The sequence below is a fragment of the Carex rostrata genome, chromosome 3, assembly GCF_964058835.1.
Source record: "Carex rostrata chromosome 3, lpCarRost1.2, whole genome shotgun sequence".
NCBI lineage: Eukaryota > Viridiplantae > Streptophyta > Magnoliopsida > Poales > Cyperaceae > Carex > Carex rostrata.
In genome coordinates this window covers 7163321-7187539 of record NC_135920.1, presented here as the reverse complement: position 1 = coordinate 7187539, position 24219 = coordinate 7163321, and the positions used below count along the sequence as shown (strand labels likewise).

Below are 24219 nucleotides of genomic sequence, written 5' to 3'. Positions count from 1 at the left end.
TTAAGCTCTCACAACAATAGAGTAAGCTAAGCTCTCAGAAAATCGCTTTTTAGAAGTTTAGGGTCAGCTGAGATAATTTGGAAAGAAAGCCCAAATCCCTATTTATAGAGTCAGCTCAAAAATTAGCTGTTTGACCTAAAACGTTACAACGTTTTAGTTCAAAATGCGATTTAGAGTTTTAATTTTCTGACAGCTCAGTAAAAATGTTACAATGTTTGTAAAACGTTACATAACATTTGGCTCTATAAAATCTTGATCAAAAATAGGAATTGTTTGAAGCTCAGATTTAATTAAAACGTTGTAACATTTTGTGAAACGTTACAATGTTTGTAATTTGAATTGTGAATTTGATACAGCTGTATTTATTGTTCTGACAATTCTAAAACGTTACAACGTTTTGTAAATACGTTATAACGTTTTAAGTTATTTCTGAGTTTGATCAAGCTGTTACTTCAGCGTTTCTGACAGGCTTAAAATATTACAACGTTTTACAAACGTTACTAACATTTTACCTCTGTTAAAATAGCCTCAAACATACTTTACCAAGTATCTCATTTTACAATTTGTATTCTTGATAAATATCTTTATGATTTCTTCAGTCCAAGTACTCCATAATGCAATTCCATTTGACTTGAACCTAGATATCTTTAAAAAATAGAAGAAATCGTAAAATTTAATAGTTGTATGTTTTTGCAAATTAGTCAAATAGACGAAAAAGATTATTGCTCAAACAACAACTTACCCTTCCTTGGATATCGAAATACGATAGCACTATCAAGCTGTCTACCTGGTTCAAAAGGAAAACATTCATAGGTAAAAACAAGGTTAATTTAAAGAATGTATCATCATTCCTAGTCTTACATAAGAAAAATGTTAAAGCAATTACTTGAGTTCTAATACTTTTAAGAGAAAGAATTAATGTATTATTAAAACAAATTTTGTTTCTAGTTAAACAGATAATTCACAAGGTAAATGCCCTAACCAGTTCTACAAGTAAAAAATTGTGATATTATTACTATGCATATATGTTATACTATATATCAAATTTAAGAGTAGAACTAGGGTGTTCCTAAGTTCACCAATCTTTTTTGTGAACTCAACTCTAAAACATATTAGATTGGCTTTAAATGACGAATCCAAACTGTTAAAATCTTTCGACCTTACGAGTGATACGTCTACATGTGAAAATTTTAAAATTTAAAATTAAATTTATATATTGTAAAGTAGTCAAAGACGTCCAAAAAATGAATGCATTAAAATTAATTTATAAACCTTCTAATACCACTCGACTCTATACTAAATTAATTCAAAACTTTAAAATTTTCACATGTAGACGCATCACTCATAAGATATATCGGATCGACTTCAAACGTCGAATGCAAACCGTTGAAATCCATGTACTTCATAAGTGATGCATGTACATGCAAAATTTTAAAAGTTTCGAATTTATTTGCTACGAGGTCAAGCAACCAAAAAAATGATAAAAATTGAATATATATAAAACAACTTATTTATAACTTATAAAATGTTCATTTCTTTGACCGCTTGACCTTGTAGCAAATCAACTCAAAACTTTCAAAATTTTGCATTTACATGCATCACTCATAAAGTACATGGATTTCTACAGTTTGGATTTGACGTTTGAAGTCGATCCGATATACTGTGCTCACCAAATCCTCTTATTAAGCACATCACATCCTAGCTTCAGTCATGTTATACTATTCCAAGTCAATTGTTGAACCTTGTTAATTATCAAAATTTTACATTTACATGCATCACTTATGAAGTAGGATTTCAACTGTTTGAATTCAACGTTTGAAGTCGATCCGATATACTGTGTTCATCAAATCCTCTTAGTAAGCACATTGGTCCTCTCCTTGTGGACCCCCCTGCTGTTCTGCGCATTCCTGCTCATCCGGCCTCTCTTCCCGTATCCATCCGGCGCTTGGATCATTAACGTCCACGGGCCATTGAAAGACGCCCTTCCAGGGACAAGCAATGTCACAGGGGTCGGCACTGAAGAAATGCTCCAAGGGTTTCACCACCTGCCCTAAGGGGTTTCGCATCTTATCTCTCTTCTTGTCCCAAGTGAATCCGGGAAGAGCACAGGCGTAGCTATCTTCTTTCTTTATATGCACAAAACCACAACAGCCGGGATCGAAGGGGTAAATTTTGCTCAACCTTTTCAATTCTTTGTAAATGGCCGATTTCGTCAGATTGCCTGTAGCGACCCTAGCAGCATCAGTGAAGGCTCTACTATTCAGAAAGTCGTCCAATGTTTTCCGGGATATCTCTTCCTCCCGACGTGCGACGCTTTCCTTCATCTTACCCAACTCTTCATCACGAATAGCCACATCCTTCTCTAATTCGGCTATCTTGGAGCAGGCCTTCGCTAACTCCTCCTCCTTCTGGGTCAGCGCGGCTTACTGCCTCTGGAGGGTCCCTTTGAAATTTTCAATTTCCCTCTTATAGGAGCGAATTTCCTCCAACCTGATGTTGGCCAGGCGGTTCCGGCTGAGCATTTGGTCCTTGTAAAAATCCCTTTCGATAACAGCCGAGGTAGAATGAGGAACACCGGGCTTTGGAGCCTCGAGCTGAAGGGCCTCCTTCTCGAATTTATCCCACAGACACCCATTGATAACCCCGGCATGATGGTTATAATACATCGCCATGCCGAGAGCGCCCCGAGGATCTAACTCGACCAGTCGTCGCTCTTCCAACGAGGATGTCACGCGAAAAGCTTCCCGCGCGAACCTCGCGCGCTCTTCGTCAGTAGGGGTAAGGTTCCACTGCATATCGGTATACCCCGGAAAATAAACTCCCAGACTATCGGGATACTCCTTGGGAAGGTGAGTCTTCCACTCCGTTCCCTTCCCCTTCTCGGTGTCAGGGATGATTGCTTGGAGTTGCCTGCGGAACTCTTCCCCGAGTTCCTCGGGCAGCTCCGCAAGATAATCCTCGGGAGGGAGAGAAGATGCGGGGAGTCGACTTGCCCCGATGGGAGCCGGAATAGGACTCGTCCCCGGAGTACCCCGAGCTAGGGTCAAAGTAATTTGAATTTCAGCAAAAAAACAGTCGATGTTGCTGGAAATTCCAGCAGCGCACTGTTTTTCTTATTTTTGATTGGCCCTATAGATCTGTCCAAAAAACTTGATCTATATTATTATTCTGTTCTAAACATCTTCCATTGATGTAAGAATTTTAGAATACACAAAAATAATTAGCAAGTGAGCCTATGACAATTTTACAAATTGATTAAAAATTCAATACCGCAATTTTTCAGAACCGCAATACAAAAGAACAATTAATTAAGCACTTATGTAATAAAAATTACATAATAAAATAGTCTAATTAGCATAATAGAAAACCTACGCTCTGATAACAATTGCAGGATTTCATGATGCGAATCGGATAAAATAAAAAAAATTTAATCCGATAACATCTAAGATCGTTCTATTATTGCTAATTTATCCATGTCGTAATCATATACATATATTCCTACAAGAGGGAATTTTATATCATACCTATGATCTTTAACGTAGCTTGATTCCTCTGAGGTTCACCTTGAATCCGAAACAAGAACGGTGTCGAATTCGTGCTAGCGAACTCTCTTCCGCGTCTAGCTTTTCACCCGTCTATTAATCGATTGTATAATCAATCGATATATATTTTAGCAAAATGTTTTGGAGGAAAAACTCTAAACTCACTTGAGAGAGAGAAAAGCCATACCAGATGTATATATTTTGTTCTATTATTTACAGCCATTAAAAATATAATTAGACTCTTTAAATTCGTATTAAAACATGAACAGAATTCGAAACAGCACATCAACTTCTGACCTTTCGTTACTAAAACTATCATAACTTTCTGTAGGGAATTCCAAACGACTTGAAACTTTCACCGTTGGATTCTAGATTCAAAGGGCTACAGAATTCATAGATCATACGCCCAGATTGGTTAATGTTTGCCCCTTCAAATGCTCATTGAAAGTTGCCTTAAAATCTGTCCATTTTGTAATCCGAATTTAATGGTCATAATCAATATTTGTTTGGGCTTATTCTCTTCTCAATTTGCTAAAATATGTTTTGGGCTTGGGCTTGGGCTTGAAATAAATTTATATTTCATAATATTCACATATTATGATATGTGCAACGAATATTATTCTCATAATATGCACATTACAATATATATTTATTTCCCTGCTAGTCAGTCACATCATGTGACATAATATTTATTTCTTGTTTCCCGTTCAGTTGGTGTGACCTATATTGAGGATCTATATTATGTTGGCAATGAAATAAAATATTTAATTTCATAAACTGTAAGCGGTATTCTAGCTATACATTACAGCTACCCAAATAACATAGACGTTTAGTAATCCTTTTACGAAACGCGATCCTTACAGTAATGTAACATTTGTTATTACTTGTGTCCATTTCTTGCCTTATGATATTCTGATTAATATACAAAGTAGGACTGTGTCATCTTTGTATTATAATCATTTCTTGATCTCTATTAAGCAAATTATAAAATTATAACTGCACTTCAGTTATATTGGATCCATTTATAATTCTACTTTACCAAGGGGCCCAAAATATCATTTCTCATTATTAATGAGTGGCAATGATGCTATTGACATATATCATTTTCCCGCACAAGTTACATATAAAGAACTATTATTTTTATCACCACTTCTTGCAAGTAGCTTTTAATAATAATTACGTTGTACATTCCTCATGTGAAAACAATATATATCTCAATCTTGAAATCAGAGACACGATGAAAACATTAATGACACTAACACAATCCATATAATGTTTCATCTATTAGGTCTGTTCAATATATGAAGCATTTCATATATTCGTGTTATTAAATGATAATCTTTTATCAACGTTTGCAGAACTACAACGTACTTTTAATCAACACGACAGTCTTATATGTCATATTAGTGTTCCTGCTAATATGCAAGACCTGTGAACATTTTAGTGTTGTATATTTATTTACTTAAAGTCCTGCAGTTCAAGACCAAGTGCATCTTCTTGAACACTTCTAAATATAAATATAAAACTCATGGAACAAAATGTAAATCACATTCAATTCATAAATATAACATGTATAAAAGATAATCAACAAATGATAACTTTTAGAACACAAATCTAACAATCTCCCACTTGTTCTTAAAGTCACATCTTATACATTCACATGTATTAACTTAAAAAACTAGAGTTGCCTTCTGACTTAATCAGCTATCTCTATCCATTCTCCATGTTCCTTTAGACCCATGGAATCAAAGTGGACTTCGCTCTTGGCTTGAGATAAAGGCTTTGTTAGCGGATCTGCTGTGTTGCTATCCGTGTCCACCTTTAACAATTTTATTCTACCCTCTTCTATGAAGTCTCGAATGACAAAGTATTTTCTATCCATGTGTTTGATCTTGTGGTGTGCCTTCGGCTCCTTGATTTGCGCAATAGCTCAACTATTATCGCAAAACAGCTCCAATGGTCCTTCGATGGAAGGTACCACATTAAGTTCCTCAATGAACTTCTTGATCCAAACACCCTCTTTGCTGGCTTCAGCAGCAGCCATCACCTCTGATTGGGTTGTTGAGTCAGCCGTTGTTGATTGTTTGAAACTTCTCCAACTAACGGCACCCCCATTCAAAATGAAAACATACCCAGATTGCGATCGCTTATCATCATAATCGGTCGCAAAACTTGCATCGGTGTAGCCTTCTACAACGAGCTCCCTTTTTCCCCCATACACAAGAAACTTATCCTTAGTCCTGTTAATATACTTGAGGATATTCTTGACCGCAGTCCAATGAGCAGGACCTGCATGTGCTTGATGACGACTTGTCATACTCAGAGCATACGCGACATCAGGTCGCGTACACACCATAGCATACATGATGGAACCAATTGCAGAAGCATATGGTACATCCTTCATGATTTCAATGTCTTTACGTGTCGTAGCACACTGGGACTTGCTAAGTGTTACACCTTGAGTCATTGACACATTTCCTTTCTTGGAATTCTGCATGTTGAACCGTTTCAACACTTTGTCAATGTACGTACGTTGACTTAAGCCAATGAGTTTACGAGACCTATCTCTACATATCTTAATACCCAAGATATATTGGGCCTCACCCAAGTCTTTCATTGAGAAAATATCTTTCAATGAAGATTTTGTTTGCTCCATTAAGGGAATAAAGTTTCCTATCAATAGTATGTCATCAACATATAAGACCAAGAAAAGTACATAGCTCCCACTGACTATCTTGTATACACAAGGCTCTTCCTTGCTTTGGACGAATCCAAGGCGTTTAACCTCGTCATCAAAACGCTTGTTCCAACTCCTAGATGCTTGCTTTAGTCCATAAATAGATCTTTGAAGCTTGCATACTTTACCACCATTACTTGGATCTTCAAAACCCGGAGGTTGTACCATGTACACGTCCTCTTCCAAATTCCCGTTAAGGAATGCTGTTTTGACATCCATTTGCCATATTTCATAGTCATAATATGCGGCAATGGCTAGTAGTATCCGAATAGACTTAAACATTGCAACAGGCGAGAAGGTTTCATCATAGTCAATCCCTTGAACTTGACTAAACCCTTTCGCTACAAGTCTTGCCTTGTATGTTGTCATGTTTCCATCCATGTCCATCTTCCTCTTGAAAACTCATTTGTTTTGAACAGTTTTCTTTCCTTGAGGAAGATCTACCAAGGTCCATACTTGGTTGTCATACATGGATTGCATTTCAGATTTCATGGCTTCATACCATGATTTTGAGTCATCTCTATTCATTGCTTCTTGAAAGGTCGTCGGATCTTCGGTATCTATTACCATGATCTCATGAAGTCCTAGATAGAAATCGGGTTTCTTTCTAGGTCTTGTTGACCTTCTTAGTTCTTGTGGCTCTTCTTGTTCATCCTGAGTCTCTTGAATCTCTTGCACAATCTCTTGTGAAATTGGTTCAATACTGGATTGAACACTATGTGGTGATGTGTGAACCTCTTCCTCAATAGGTTGAGGAACCTGTTTACTCATGCTCCCACTAGCCATAGGAACTATGGTTGGGCTACTTCGATCTGTATCAATATTATCCATAACATGATCGAGGTCTTGTAGTGTTTCATGAGTTTCTTCGAGTATTACACTACTCCCACCACTTTTTATTCTTTCGAGAAACTCCTTCTCTAAGAAAATTGCACCCCTTTCAACTAATATTTTGTTAGTTGACTTGTGCCAAAAGTAGTATCCTTTTGTTTCTTTTGGATAACCTATAAAGAAGCATTTATCTGCTTGGGGTTCTAGCTTGGTTGTCATCAATCGTTTGACGTAAGCCTCGCATCCCCAAATCTTGAGAAAAGACAAACTAGGAATTTTCCCTGTCCATAACTCATAAGGAGTTTTCTCGATGGATTTAGATGGAATGATGTTCAGTGTGTAAGCTGCGGTTAGTAATGCATGTCCCCAAAAATAAAGAGGCAATTCTGTCTGGCACATCATTGATCGAACCATGTCGAGCAATGTTCTGTTTCTCCTCTCGGATACACCATTCCATTGAGGTGTTCCGGGTGGAGTCAATTGTGGTATGACACCACATTCTTTCAGATATGCACCAAATTCATTACTCAAGTATTCTCCTCCACGATCAGTTCGTAGAATCTTAATTCTCTTACCTAGTTGGTTTTCTACTTCATTCTTGAATTCTTTGAACTTGTCAAAGGATTCGCTCTTATTCTTCATTAGATAAACATAGCCATAACGACTATAGTCATCTGTGAAGGTAATGAAGTATCTAAAACCATCTCGTGCACTAGTTTTCATTGGCCCACATACATCTGAATGTATTAATTCCAATAAGTCTTTTGCCCTTGTACCTTTCTTCTTGAAAGGTTTCTTTGTCATTTTTCCTACTAAGCAAGGTTCGCATGTCTCGATTTCTTCATAATCAAGGAGACCAAGAAGATTACTTTCTTGTAATTTCTTTATGCGTTTCTCGCTTATATGACCTAGGCGGTAGTGCCATAAGAGAATCTTATTTTCATGAGATACTTTGAGTCGTTTGTTATTGACATTTAGAATATGTTTATCATTCACTTCAAGCAAATATAAGCCATCCTGAATAGTAGCATTTGCATAGAAAATTCCATCTTTTGAAATACTCATACTCGAGTTTGAAATAGTAAATGCATACCCATCCTTGTCCAAACATGACACGGATATAATGTTTTTACATATAGACGGAACATAATAAACATTATTCAGAATAATTATTAAACCACTAGATAAATAAAGGTGAATCGATCCAATGGCCATTGCTGAGATGCTAACACCATTGCCCACCTTCAAAGTGACTTCTCCTTTCTTGAGATGTCTTCTATCCATTAGTGCCTGCATATTTGCACAAATATGAGCACATGATCCAGTATCAATTACCCAATCATGAATAGATGTGGTTAAATTAACTTCAATAACATAGATACCTTTCTGAACCTTGGGGCGCTTGCGTTCTATTTTGCCACTGTCCAAGTCAGCCTTGTATTTAGGACAATTCTCCTTGAAGTGTCCTAACTCGTGGCAATAAAAGCACTCTGTTTGCGGAGTTGGCGAATTTTTCTTTTTGCCTTTGGAGGTGCTCGCTTGAGCTCCTCCTTTTCCTTTGTTCATTTTGGGTATCTTCTTTTTGCCCTTTCTTTTGTGGACCTTTTTGCTGTTTTGGGAGATTGCAAGAACATTCTTCTCTCCCTTGTGCCTGTTCATATCAGCCTCTGCCTGCTTCAATGTCTGATGGATCTCATCCAAGGTCATTGTTTTTTCACGCAAGTGAAGATGCATGACTACATCTCTGTAAGATGGAGGCAATGAACCAAGGATTATATCCTCAGCCGAGTCAGCGTGCATTGGAGCATTGAGCTTCTCCAATTTCTCGAGGTAACCCAGCATTTTTAACATGTGCTGGTTGACGGAAGACCCTTCCGCCATGTTGCACCTAGTGAATGTTAGGCTGATCTTTGAACGCTCTTTACGAGCATTCTCCAGGAACATTTTGGAGAGACGTTCGATTATCTCTTTTGGAGAATTGTTTATGAATTTACGAGTAAGTTCAGTTGCCATACTCGCCAACATGAGACCTTGAACGTTCAGTTCGTCCTTGCGGTACTTTTCAGACACAGCCTTTTCTTCATCAGTGGGTTCTGTACCTAGTACTGGTGCATCTTCAACCAGCACATCTGTAAGATCCTCCGACCTGATGATTAGTTGGAGTTTGAGTTCCCAATCGAGATAATTGGAACCATCACACTCCAACGGGCATTTTTCGAGGATGGAACGGATAAGCATGTTGTTTGCCATTCTAAATAAAATTAAAATTAAAGGATTTCATGTTAATATTTATGTAAAACTTGTTTAAATAAAACTCATACTACATTTTTAAAGTGTCCTTTATGTAGTATATTCAAGATCCTATCATAAATAAATCGACCTTATCCGATTTATAAATTTAAGGTAAGTAATCTTTTACTAATCATAACCTTTAGAAATTCTTTTGCAATCTTTTGCAATTTAATTTCTAAACTTTATGACTCTTGTTGTTCATTAAGAAAAATTTCTTTTACTAAACGATTTTCCCGAGACTTCAAGCCTAGATCTTGACTTCCCTTTAAGCAAACTCATCTTATTTGGTCAATATGATTGGTCATACTATCTCCATAAAATAAATGTACCAAATGCCTCACATCTAATCCATTTATCAATGGCTTGATAATATATCCTAACATATTCCACAATTTCTAAAGATTAAAAATTACACTCATGCATATTTTTAATCCTTAGCTTAAAGTGGATAAAATGAGAAGGAAAAATACTTAATTTTTCATTGGACATTCAAATGTGACTATAGTTTGGTAGGTCATGTATTCATACACCCATACCTATCCTAACATATCATTCACATAAATTCATAAAGCACAAAACATAACACAATCACAAACATTGCGAGTTTGTATGCCTCTGCGCCTTTTCTTCATCCATCGCTATGTCTTCTTGCACCATCGGATGAAAATTTGCATAAAATAAATATGCAATCCCAAACTTTATTTATAAATCCTTTCAAAATTTGCTAAGTGCAAGTATTAGGAACCCTTCTCATTCTCACAAATGCATATGATGTAAATAAATAAATAAAAGGCATCCTATACATAAATTGCCTTTTGTGCCTAATTAATAACCGCTTATTAAACTTGCTTACAATCAAACATGCACATCACATAAAATTTACATCACACAAGGCATTGGAATGAGACATACAAACTCGGTTCCCTACAAAACAAAATTGAATAGATATTGCATACCGATGCACTATTTTGTACCATTTAACTAATTTCCTTTTCTCAAGTAATTGCGATTCTCTAAATCATTTAAATCCCATAAAATGATTTATAACTCTCTGTTACAATTCAACAATGATTTTGTACCATAGTTTGAAATATAATCCTTTAATCATTTAAAGAAAAACACAAACCGTTATATAAAAAAAAACTGCGCACTGCTTCTCTTTTTTTTTTATTAAAAACCGTAACATTTTTGTATAGGAAAATTATATTATTTAAAAACTAGACTTCCTTATCTAAATTTAGAAACTGGTTTCATTCAAATACGATAAACCGATTGAGAGAAAACGTAATTTGAATTTCAGCAAAAAAACAGTCGATGTTGCTGGAAATTCCAGCAGCGCACTGTTTTTCTTATTTTTGATTGGCCCTATAGATCTGTCCAAAAAACTTGATCTATATTATTATTCTGTTCTAAACATCTTCCATTGATGTAAGAATTTTAGAATACACAAAAATAATTAGCAAGTGAGCCTATGACAATTTTACAAATTGATTAAAAATTCAATACCGCAATTTTTCAGAACCGCAATACAAAAGAACAATTAATTAAGCACTTATGTAATAAAAATTACATAATAAAATAGTCTAATTAGCATAATAGAAAACCTACGCTCTGATAACAATTGCAGGATTTCATGATGCGAATCGGATAAAATAAAAAAAATTTAATCCGATAACATCTAAGATCGTTCTATTATTGCTAATTTATCCATGTCGTAATCATATACATATATTCCTACAAGAGAGAATTTTATATCATACCTATGATCTTTAACGTAGCTTGATTCCTCTGAGGTTCACCTTGAATCCGAAACAAGAACGGTGTCGAATTCGTGCTAGCGAACTCTCTTCCGCGTCTAGCTTTTCACCCGTCTATTAATCGATTGTATAATCAATCGATATATATTTTAGCAAAATGTTTTGGAGGAAAAACTCTAAACTCACTTGAGAGAGAGAAAAGCCATACCAGATGTATATATTTTGTTCTATTATTTACAGCCATTAAAAATATAATTAGACTCTTTAAATTCGTATTAAAACATGAACAGAATTCGAAACAGCACATCAACTTCTGACCTTTCGTTACTAAAACTATCATAACTTTCTGTAGGGAATTCCAAACGACTTGAAACTTTCACCGTTGGATTCTAGATTCGAAGGGCTACAGAATTCATAGATCATACGCCCAGATTGGTTAATGTTTGCCCCTTCAAATGCTCATTGAAAGTTGCCTTAAAATCTGTCCATTTTGTAATCCGAATTTAATGGTCATAATCAATATTTGTTTGGGCTTATTCTCTTCTCAATTTGCTAAAATATGTTTTGGGCTTGGGCTTGGGCTTGAAATAAATTTATATTTCATAATATTCACATATTATGATATGTGCAACGAATATTATTCTCATAATATGCACATTACAATATATATTTATTTCCCTGCTAGTCAGTCACATCATGTGACATAATATTTATTTCTTGTTTCCCGTTCAGTTGGTGTGACCTATATTGAGGATCTATATTATGTTGGCAATGAAATAAAATATTTAATTTCATAAACTGTAAGCGGTATTCTAGCTATACATTACAGCTACCCAAATAACATAGACGTTTAGTAATCCTTTTACGAAACGCGATCCTTACAGTAATGTAACATTTGTCATTACTTGTGTCCATTTCTTGCCTTATGATATTCTGATTAATATACAAAGTAGGACTGTGTCATCTTTGTATTATAATCATTTCTTGATCTCTATTAAGCAAATTATAAAATTATAACTGCACTTCAGTTATATTGGATCCATTTATAATTCTACTTTACCAAGGGGCCCAAAATATCATTTCTCATTATTAATGAGTGGCAATGATGCTATTGACATATATCATTTTCCCGCACAAGTTACATATAAAGAACTATTATTTTTATCACCACTTCTTGCAAGTAGCTTTTAATAATAATTACGTTGTACATTCCTCATGTGAAAACAATATATATCTCAATCTTGAAATCAGAGACACGATGAAAACATTAATGACACTAACACAATCCATATAATGTTTCATCTATTAGGTCTGTTCAATATATGAAGCATTTCATATATTCGTGTTATTAAATGATAATCTTTTATCAACGTTTGCAGAACTACAACGTACTTTTAATCAACACGACAGTCTTATATGTCATATTAGTGTTCCTGCTAATATGCAAGACCTGTGAACATTTTAGTGTTGTATATTTATTTACTTAAAGTCCTGCAGTTCAAGACCAAGTGCATCTTCTTGAACACTTCTAAATATAAATATAAAACTCATGGAACAAAATGTAAATCACATTCAATTCATAAATATAACATGTATAAAAGATAATCAACAAATGATAACTTTTAGAACACAAATCTAACATCGGCAAAGACCTCTTGGTGGTGGGATCCTCGGAGGATTTCCTCTTCTTGGAGGATTCGGTGGCAGCCCCCTTTTCTTTCTCCGCTGCACTATGTCTTGGGACAGGAGCCCGGGGAGACGAACCTCGCCCGTCCTTTGGCTCTGAAGTGGCAGCACTCGGGGTCGATGACGAAGTTTTGGGAGCCGTCCGAGAAGAATCCTTCACAGCTCCTGCGAACAATTTGTTCGCTGGGTCAAGTGGCAGTGAGAGCGGGGATTTAAATTGGTACGCGGGGCGCATGCTTCCAAACACTGCAAACATAAACAAAGAGGGAGGATAAATGATATGCAAATACCTACAGACTTGGTACGAAACGAAGGGGGCACTAACATTTAACAAAGGCAGTAACGAGGTCCATTCGGACCTTGTCGGCGGAAGAGAGAGAAAACACCAACTCCATTGCCTCTTTCTTGGCTTTTTTTGAGAGTGGAAGAGGCTTCTCCAAAGGTCTCAGTTCCGTCCGAACACCCCGCCAGCTGTCCAACTCATTCGAGTTCTCCAGGTACACCCACGCATGATTCCAGTCATCAAACTTATTCCATTTCGCAGCCCTCGCGGTGTCAAACTTATTCCATTTCTTGGCTTTTTTGGGATTCCGCTTCCTTATCCCAACATAACAACCGTTCATCCACAATTGGTTGAAGAAAGTCCATAATACGGGGACAGTCGGTCTGTGATTCCCAAGTTCAGAAGAGAATTGCTTGAACATTTCTTCGAAACTAGCAATGTAGCACCACGCCGCGGCTGGGATTTGTGCCGGAGCGACATCAAGGTTGGTTAGCAGCCTCCTAACAAATGATGACAACTGTAATTTAAAGCCGCAATGGGGCATTTTCCAATAGATAGCGACCCCTTTCTCGGAGTCATGAGCCCGATCATTTGGGCCGGGAACGGTAAAACGAACCTTATCCCGAGGGAATTCTGCCCTCTGCTCCTCGGGAACGAGGGCTTTGTAAAAGTCATCCAAGTACCTCTCCGCCCTTACCTCCGCCCTGGAACTAATTTTGGCCGATTCAGGAAAAACGAGGTCATTGGGGTATCCTGGGTGAGCAACGAATTCCAGATCCTTCTTCTTCGAGGCCCTGCTAGAAGAGGCCTCAGCAGTTAACTTAACTTTCTTACGAGGGGGTTCCGATTCTTCCGGTTCTCCCCCTTCCCCGCCATGATGTCCCTCAAATTCAAGACTTAGGTCCTCATCTCCTTCCGAAGAATTTGAGCTACCCGAAGTGGTTGCTTCGCTATCTTTCTCAGAACTCGTACCACTACGAGCTTCCCTCACTTGACCTCGCAAAGGGTGAGGAGGAGGTATCATTGGACCTTTACCACCGCCATAACGGGGGCGAGGTAAATCTGGGTTTGTGCCCCGCTCAGGGTCGACTTCCACAGCCGCCCGAGGTGGGGAGGCTTCTTGAGAAAAGACCCAGGGACTATCAGATGTATCAGCCATATCACTGGGTTATAAGATAACAGAGGAATAGGTTTACTTTGAGGCACAGAGGGTCAAGCGTGCTTTTACAATCCCTAGGTGAGCCGGGTTAGGTATACCGAGCTCGCTAATAGGCTGAAACCACTACCAAAGCTAAAACTATAAAACACGAGTTAATACAGAAAGATTTACCTCGGGCGATTTCGATCCGGGGTTAAACGTTTCGTGCGACGTACGTACGCTGGATTTAGCAGGCTGACGTTCCGAGATTAAACCTACGCAAGATCATAAAATGACCATTGAGAGGGGGTGCGATACTTTATATAGTCGCGCTATGCACCATGGGCGCTAACTTCGAGGGTCAATAAAGTATGATATCTTCGCGGTGAACTTGGCGTATGCCTGTCCCGTCAGTGTCACCACTGCCTGCCGACACGTGGCACCTTTTAAGTCGCCGCGGCAACAGCAATGATGACCCTTCCTCGAATTACGTTTCGCGCCGTTTGATGAGTTTGACTAACGCCCGATTGGATGAAGACCACCTCACGCGTCCTTTGAACTCCCAACGAGCCAAGGTTATATATGCCTGACTTCTTCTGTCGAAACCGAATCAGCCTTTCGCTCATCCGAAGTACGAGTGTGCAAGATGGGTGACCTCAACCCCCAACCCAACGACTCGGGAAAGTGGAAGACATTCTTTGATCTTGTTCTTGAAGAGGGTGCCGAAAATTGCCAACGGGCTTTCAACGTATTGTGCGAGATCGGACACTCTGAACTGGCGACTTCACAAAATCAGAATAGGCCGGTCCATATCTCGTCAAACCCTTTCCGGACAGGAGAACCAATGCGACGTACCACCTCGGAGGTAACGGATCCGATGTACCAGAACAAGTGCGCTTCATGTGCACTAAGAGGGTTTTATTTGGGCATGTTTTCATGCGACGGGTGTGAGAAAAGCTTCCATCCCGGATGCGTTTCTGATCAACTACCCCGGGACAAGACTGATATCCGCTTTGATACCTTTTTGTGCCCGACCTGCATCTCCCAGTGTCACCTCTTCCCTCCTTACAGCCTTGAATAATCATAGGGGGTTAAAAATCTTTTGTTTACTTTCCTTTCCCCCGATGTATGAACTATAGGAGGGCTACTTTTTGCTTTAATGTAATTCCTGTAAGGATTGTATGAAAGTATCCATCTCCTATTCTCCGTGATTAGTTTGCCCTAATAATTTAATTATCTACATTCTTCCATTTTCCCGTATTATGAAAACCAGTGACGCTTCGATTTCCGAGAACATTTAATATTTTCTGACTGGTATTCCGGACAAATCTTGAAAATATGAGACGTTGTCGTATCAATTAAATGACGCCGCCTTGGGAACTTGAAGGTTCTCGTCAAATCCGGTCAAATCTGACGACGCCTCGTTTTACCGAGGCACGAGGGTTTCTATGGGTCCCACTACATTTATTACCATTATGATAACATTTCCACCTATAAATATCCTCACATTGCGCCAGGCAGAGGCATGTCCTAACTCATCCTTCCTCTCCTCATCTCGGAGAAATACCCACTATGCCGCTTACACGAGCAGCCCTTAAACGCAAATTGCTTGGGACAAAGCCCGAGGGCTCCACCTCGCGGCTTCCCCATGCCTCTTCTTCCAGTTTATCCCACTCAGGACTTAGGGCCCGAATAACCCCGGAAATTAAAAAGGGGTTATTACAATTTTGGGACTCTGAGACTTTAGAGTGGGTTATTGATAACGAGAAACTGACCCTAGGTGACCTCCTCGAGATGGGGATCAAATTAGGACAACCCCCCGAGGAGGACACCATTAACTGGGCCGAACTAGAGCAAAGTAGTTCGGATGAAGACGACCTCCTGCACGCCGGGCCGCGAGATGTGTATGGAGTTCCCATTCTAACCTGCGAAGTATGCAAGAAGTTGGATGTTGGGACCCGATTACCATCTTGTTGGTATTGTGGGAAAAAGGCCCATACCTCGTGTTTGAAGTGGATCGCCAGGGAGGACCCCCGGAAGCCGGGACATTTCCTGTGGCAATGTCCACCTCCCCCACGAGTCTGGTTCCTGGAGGGATAGCAAGCTTACATGCTTCCTTCCCCTGTTAGGCTCATCTCGTCGGGTGTGATGTTTGTTGTTGTGCAAAAGCGACATCACACGCGACTCTTTGCCGAGCATGGAAACCGAAATGCATGCGGAGCATCACTATTTTTACTTTCGTTGTAGACTAATAGGTCTAGCTATTTACTTTTTTTGTAGACTAATATGACCCTATCTAATATTTCAACTTGTGAATGAAATATTTTGTTTTTTTCATTTTCATATTTGTACCTCGGGGGCTCTACCACGGGGTGAATAACGAACCATACTGATTCCTTTCCCTCCGACCTATCCCACGATATTTTCATTTACCATTCAAGCTCAAAAAAAAAAAATAATAATAATAATAATAATTTACTGCGTATCGGACGACGGAATAATAAATTTACCGCCTATCGAACGACGGGATAATAAATTTACCGCGTCTGTATGAACTGTTATATATAATCTGAAAACATCGGACATATGCCGCTAAACTCAGAAAATACGCTATGAGTACCCACCTCGGACAAAATTCGGACAACAGCGTTTCTTCCCGAGATAAGGTAGATTTTTGTCCGACATGCAAACAGTATGGGAAACGACAAGAAATGTTCACATGCTTGGAATGCAAAGAAGCATGGCATCCCCCGTGTATAACGGAATACCTACCAAAGGATAAGGATGACCCGAGGTGGCGAACCTTCTTTTGCTAGTCCTGCGCGAAATATTTATCCAAACGACGATATACTCCGGAAAGGAAATACAAACAATGGCAGTCCGATTCCGAATAAGCTTTTCCGACTTAGGGGTCTATTGTAACTTTTTGTGTTCACAAGTAGTCAATAAATGTAAGGTGGGAAAAGTAATAAGAAATGTTTATTTTTCATCCCGAGATACTTTATTTTTAGGCCTTAGTGTTCGTAAATGACTTCAAGTCAAAAGCATCCGTATGCGATATCTTTTGACTTCGGGGGCTAATGATAGGGCCATGTTCTGTGGCCCATATAGCTTCAATCTGGGCCATGAACAAGGCCGGGATTAGGACCTCGTTCTGCGAGGCCAACCCGGGATACAATGCAAAGTCCACGATTGAGGCCCATAATAAACCGGCCCAATAAACGGCTTAGACAGCCTACGCTTCGGGGGATAAAAGCCCCAAAAGCTTCCTTGAGTCAAATAACCACTTATAACTGGTAGCCACGCCGGTTACTGACCTCGTCCTCCTAACGGTCACGATCACACGATCATAAGTGGCCACGCTCACATAACCGTATAACTGATTCACGTTCTGCCTTACCCTGGCAGGGGGAAGGTGGTACGTAGAGAATGCTATATAAGGCCATCCCTTTCACAGGAAAAGGGCGAACGCAGAGATACACCATTACTCTCTGACACCCCTACTCCCTTACACACTTGCTCTCTTATATTCATACTCCGAGATATCAGATAGGACAGAGTACGATATCTCCGGGGTCCATTCCCTTATCTCCGAGGTAATCTATTGACCTCCGGAGTTCGAAATCCGAGATCATCCCTTGATCTCTCTGAGTTGATCATCTCTCGGCCTGTGACCTATAGCAGGACGAGCCCAGTTGAACCCAATTTTAGCATACGGCCTGCTACCTCACATAGCCCGTATCAATACTATTCCAAGTCAATTGTTGAACCTTGTTAATTATCAAATTGATGATTATTTAAGCATAAATCACTTTTATTTTTAGAAAAGTGAAAGATATTGTGGAACGCTAATAATTCACTAAGAACTGATTACTCGGTATAATTGAATCTAATGTGTTTTTTTTTCAAATAAGTATTTAGCTTCATGTACATCTGATCAGATACTTCAATTTTCATTACTTTTTTATCACTCTTTTACCTATCTAATTTTAGTTAGGTGTTGTATCTTAATTAATTTGCCATTCCTTTTATCGGTTGATTAAAAGAAATTGTTGCTTATTTGATTAATGATTTCTATCGATTTAGTAGAGGTGGGATTCTTCATTGCTTGATGGTCCTTATCTCAAATTTAAATATTAGATTTGACAATTGTATATATTGTAAGCATGACTTATTGTCTATTATGATCTCTTAATTACACATTATGAATATATAGATGAAAGATGTTCATTACTATATTTCTTTGGGTAAATTTCTCCATAAGTCACTAAACTTTGTACTTTGTCACGAATTAGTCACTCGACTTTGATTTATCTCAATTAAGCTATTCAACTTTTCATTTGTTCTAAATTGGTCACTCTATAACTTTTACATCCAAAATGCTAATCGAATATTCTCATTCCCTTAGAATTTTGAACAGAATGAGCATACTTTGTTAGTGTTTTGGATGGAATGAGAATATTTTGTTAGTGTTTTGACTGGAGAAGTTATAGAGTGACCAACTCGGGACGAATGAAAAGTTGAGTGACTTAATTATAACAATTCAAAATTGAGTGACAAATTCATGACAAAGTACAAATTTAGTGACCTCCGGCAAAATTTACCTATTTCTTTTCTACATGGTAGATTGGCAAATTGAATTTTTCAATGAAGCAGACTTTTTTAAATTATACAAGAATTAACTGGGATAAGCTTAAAAAGGTAACATTTTGAAAAGAAAAAAAAAAGCTTGTTAATGAGGACCGCCACTATTTTTCCTACATGAGCTGCTTATTAAATTATCTGATTCATATTGTATTCAATATAATAGATATAGATAATGGCTTTTCTCATTTACTTGGTAACAGAGAAGGGTAGGCATGCATGATGTTCATCGAAAATACTTTGGTTTGATGAGCTCAATTACTGTCCGATTCATTTTAAGATGTGTGCATTATGTTTTAACTGTGTACATCTATTTTAATTATCGTGTGCACAGATTTTAAAGTGAGTCGAACGATTTTAGAGCTCATTGAATTCATAAGTAGATCTCATGGCCATCAAACCTGCTCTGTTCTCATTTAGTAAAGAAGTATGTAAGAAATACAATTGTTAGCTTATTTGCTACAATGGTTTTAATTACTAAAATAATTTATAAATACAAAATTTTATATGATAATTTATAATCATTCACATAATTATTTCTTACAAGTATGATAAGCTTATTATATTTTTTTTTGCAAATAGTAATATTATTTAAAATAAATATATTTCACGTTCGATTGATATGACAAATCAACTAATTAATTAATCAGAATTCGTATAATATTTGTTTGGATATGTATAGTCCAATTAAAATTTGTACGACTATTAAAGAATGTACAATTATTAAAGTGGCCTCAAGCATTCCACTTCGAGTCAGATTGGTTCGGATTTTTATTAGATGGCCGTGATCCAAACAGAAATATTATGTTACCTCAGAAGATATGAATTCAATTAATCAGCGTATATATATTAAAAATTATTTATGATTTGATGCTGTATTGGAGTTTTGTTCTTCCAATATATGTTTTTCAATGGAATAATTATATAGCTTACGGTTCGGATCTGATTCAAATTGTAAAGTTGAATCGGGCTATCGGGCAGAATTAGACACCCTTCGTTTGGCCGGATAACAACAGTGTATGTTCGAAATGGAGATGATGTCTCGCTTATAATGATTGTAACATATGCAGGAGGAATCAATAAATATTGACATATGAAAACATTACGAGAACGTGCCGTGCGCACAATTTGAAAGCTTTGCTGGTCGCTGGAGAGTGGGGAGTGACTGCTGCATCGATCTGATGTAACAAAATCTTTATTTTGTCAAATAGCACAACCAGCTTCGAATTAATAATTAATCCCTTATATTTATCGGTATTCACATTAAATATAATGAAATAATATTACAGGACATATTTATTTGTGCCAACAACTGCTGAGAACGGACCAGAAAATAGAACAGTAAAATATTAATCATAATAACACACTTAATTATTTTATTTTCAAACTTTATTCGAAAGTCGAATTCCGTCCAAATGGTCCCAGAGCCTTAAAATTTACAAATCTTGTAATTTCAGGAATACTAAAATGAGATAATTAACAAAACTAAATAAACTAGAGATAGATGGTCGACTTAGTAAACCTAAAAGCCATAAATATTAGCTTTAAAAATAAAAGGAACCCGGCCCCAACAATTATCAAAATTTAGTCAACCATCCTTCTATATATTAATATATACATCGCATTAGAAAAAACAAGATCAAAAAACAAGTCTACAGATTACCTCATAATCCCAAAAATTAAGAAACAATTAATCCCATCTAAACCATTGTCAACAGCCTCTGTTTCTTCGCCTCCAGATTCTCCTCCACTGCCTCCACCTCCTCCTCTGGCGCTGGCATGTTCAAATCCAAATCCAGCTTCAACTTCGGAGCAGCACTTGCTGCTTGATCATAGTGCTTTCTCTTGTGACCTCCTAAAGCCTGACCAGAAGGGAAAGTTTTGAGACAAATCGAACACTGGTGCACCTTCTCCCGTTGCACACCGGATGCCACGTCATCACTCAAAGCTGGTTTCCGGTGGCTCGTCTTGTGGCCCCCTAGCGCCTGGTATGAATCGAAAGACTTGCTACAGACAGAGCAAGAATAAACCAGCTTGCCGGAGTCAGCATCAGAGTCAAAGCGAGTCACAGGACCGGATCCAGATCTGGATCCGGATTGATCGCGAGAGAGCATCATCAGACACAGAGCGAGTTCCTCATCCTCAGTTATTGGTGCAACGGCGGTGTTAGTGGTGCTGCGGCGGCGCTCAGATCGCTTGCGTTTTACCCAGTTCTCCATGGGAGGAGAGCACCTCTCGGTGGAGTCAAGTGCGTCGATAGCCATTGATTGGGAATCACCGGGTGAGATTGACTAAGAGGAGAGAGAAGAAACTTGGAGAGGAGGCCAGGAGGGAGAGTGAGTGGGGGGCTATATAAGGAGAGGTGGGAAGTGAGTGGGAGAGATGTAATAGGCGGCGGGAGGTGAAGGTAGAGTCGGTAAGCGGTATTTTTGGGGCCACTTGTCATAGACAGTAGATATGAATGGGTTGAGGGAATGACTAACGAGGGTTTTAATTTAGGTATATATAATTATAATTTAGGAAGGTTAACTAACAATATTCTATTCTTCTCTGATGAAGCTTTTGGTAACGAATGCTGACGTATGGTATGGAAGAAACTTTCCAAGAATGAGGTGCCACTTTGCCTTTTGGCGTGTAGAAAAGGAATTCTATGGAAGGAGAGGGGAGACCATGTTGTATGAAATAAATAATTAGAGGCGCTCGATTATGGTAACCAAGTAAAACCTTGAGCTATTTCACTTTTAGAATACAGGGGGCCTGGGGGGCAGTGAAATTAGCATATCAGAAAGAAAATAAATGGAAATTATTGGGTGAGAATCTAATTAAACCAGTTGCACCGATCGACTGGTTATCAAATCGGTCAAATGGGTATATCTTTTGAACAATTCAAATGAGCTTTGTGCAAAAAAGCAAGATTTGACAAGATGTGCTCCTGGCGGTTACGTGTGGCACGTTCTGTGTAAATACAGTAAAACTGTTTTCTTTATTTTTTGGGTATTACTCCCTAACATAGCCATTTGAGTGAATTACAAAGTTTATTCAGCATTTACTTATTATACCCAACCCTTGTATTAAATTCAATTTATCTCTCTTAATTAATTAATTATATATTAGGTCACCAATATAATGTTTATATTTAGTAACAATACATAAATTATGTACAATAACAATATGCGTCTAATAAGTCTCGTTGATATAGAGATACGTACTTCCCCCACACACAAAAAAGAAAAAGAAAAGAAGGATATACAGTTGTGGACAGTGTACGCAGTACGCATGCAATTGCTTAACATACAGTGTTAAAGCGACTCCTGAGAAATTTGAATTGTCGAGACTGGAGGCTGCTAATCTGATGATAGTCAACTAAAAGGAATACCTTTTCATTTAAAACTTTTTAAGAGATTAGACAGCCAACTTGGACATCTTTTAGATTAAGCAAGGGGCCAACATAAAGGTCATATGCCGGGGTATATCACAATCTCAAACTAGCTATGTAATTAGTGGCCCACTAATAGTGGGATCAAGATAGTGTTACACGATATAATTAAATTATAACAATCGGACAGAGAATTTTCTGCGTGCTCCCACAGGGTTGACCTAGACAAGCCTTTGGTAAGAATAGAAAACCAAGGGATCCACCGAACAGAGATAGTTCAACAGAGATTAAATTTAAAATCCTATTAACGCAACTGGGTAACCGATTTAGAGAAACAATTAAATCCAACTGAAAAAATATATGTCGTTATTCCCAAACTGAGATGTTTCTTCACAGCTGGCAAAATCTAATCTCACAAGCCAAAATATCCATTTTATGGGTAAAAACAATGCACCTCTTAGAGAGCTAAGATTCAGTGATTAGCTATATATTCACTAAGAAAATCAAATAAATGAAGAAAAAATAACTAATTAAATCTTTTTTCATCACGCCTGACGTCTATTACAAAAAAGATTGTACCCTGATGCGATTTACTGATCTACAACCTCAATCGGGATAATCACACCAGGTGCAATCAACCAATATCTTTAATCAATCAAGATAACTAACACCCAATGCTATATACTGCCCCCAAACAAATCAAATTCTATCAACAGAAAAAGGAAATAAATCGAACGACATAAACTGAAGAAGAAAAAAAGCTTAAGCCGTAAGCAAGAGGCGCTGCTTCTTAACGCCAAGAAAATCAAGCATCTTTTCTCCAGTTTTTTCTTCCATGAACCCGGATTCTGCCTCCGTCTCCGGTGCAGGCATATTCAAATCAAATTCAAACTTCAATTTGGCGGCCGCACCACCTTCGTAGTGTAGTCTCTTGTGCCCTCCCAGCGCCTGACCCGAAGGGAACGTTCTGAAACAAATTGAGCACTGGTGCACCTTGACCCGGTCCCCGCCAGCCGCTGAAGAGGCGTTTCCAGCTGCCACGTCATCACTTGAGACTGGTTTCCTGTGGCTCGTCTTGTGGCCACCCAACGCCTGGTATGAGCTGAAAGATTTTCCACAGACAGAGCACTGGTAAGACTGCTTCGTGCCATCTAAGGGGTGGCTGTCGGATTCCGAATCGGATTTGGATCCTGATCCATCACGGGAGAGGAGCATCAGATCGAGAGCACCTTGTTCTACCTCTGATGCGGCGGCTGAGCGCTGGCGCTTGGATCTCTTGCCCTTGGAGGGAATCTCAATGGGGTACGGAGACTTTAAGCTCAAGAAATCAGTCTTGCTTGGGGTTTCGAGTGAGTCTAGAGCCATGGCTTGAAAGCTAAAACTGGATAGAGAGAGAGGAGTGGAAGGAAAAACGAAACTTGGAGAGGAAGAGAGCGAGTGGAGAAGAGGTATATATAGAGAGGTGGGAGTGAGTGGGGGGGTTGTACGAGGCGGCGGGTTAGAGGGGTGAAGTCGGTAAGCGGTATATGTGGGGCCTACAGGAAACTACTGGGAATTTATATTACCTAAAGTAACTCAAATTTTGATTTTAGATCTGGTTTGGCACGAATATTAAAGATTTCCGTGCAAATTTCACCTTCGACATGAATAGCCCGGATTCTGATCTGACGGTCCTCGTCGAAATTCAAATTTTGAGTTACTTCAGTGGTTCCGTACTCGGGACTACTGGAGGTCTGGAACGAAGAAAACTTGATTACTACTAGGCACTGGCAGCTAATAGAAGGATATTACCAAATTGACAATAAATCAAGAATAGTGATTAATTCTAATCCATGACAGGGTGTAATTGCGACGAAACAAGGAAACGTTTTGGTTGGCAATTTTCTGGCGAAGTTTCTGTGAAATTTAATTAATCCATTTTTCCGGCTCAATT

The 24219-nt window shown here is 38.3% G+C and overlaps 2 protein-coding genes across 2 annotated transcripts; both read right to left on the bottom strand.

The window, feature by feature from the left end:
• Nucleotides 1–20347: 20347 nt before the first annotated feature.
• LOC144551917 (zinc finger protein AZF1-like) lies at nucleotides 20348–21380 on the bottom strand. The gene has a single exon (XM_078300018.1). It carries the CDS (start codon nucleotides 21172–21174, stop codon nucleotides 20611–20613), a length of 564 nt encoding a protein of 187 aa, XP_078156144.1. The 5' UTR covers nucleotides 21175–21380; the 3' UTR covers nucleotides 20348–20610.
• Nucleotides 21381–22746: 1366 nt separating this feature from the next.
• LOC144551916 (zinc finger protein ZAT6-like) lies at nucleotides 22747–23722 on the bottom strand. The gene has a single exon (XM_078300016.1). It carries the CDS (start codon nucleotides 23649–23651, stop codon nucleotides 23049–23051), a length of 603 nt encoding a protein of 200 aa, XP_078156142.1. The 5' UTR covers nucleotides 23652–23722; the 3' UTR covers nucleotides 22747–23048.
• Between the last annotated feature and the right edge of the window lie 497 nt (nucleotides 23723–24219).

Bases quoted from the DNA above. Each gene is read 5' to 3' on its own strand.
- LOC144551916 (XM_078300016.1), bottom strand. From the start codon at position 23,651: ATGGCTCTAGACTCACTCGAAACCCCAAGCAAGACTGATTTCTTGAGC.
- LOC144551917 (XM_078300018.1), bottom strand. From the start codon at position 21,174: ATGGCTATCGACGCACTTGACTCCACCGAGAGGTGCTCTCCTCCCATG.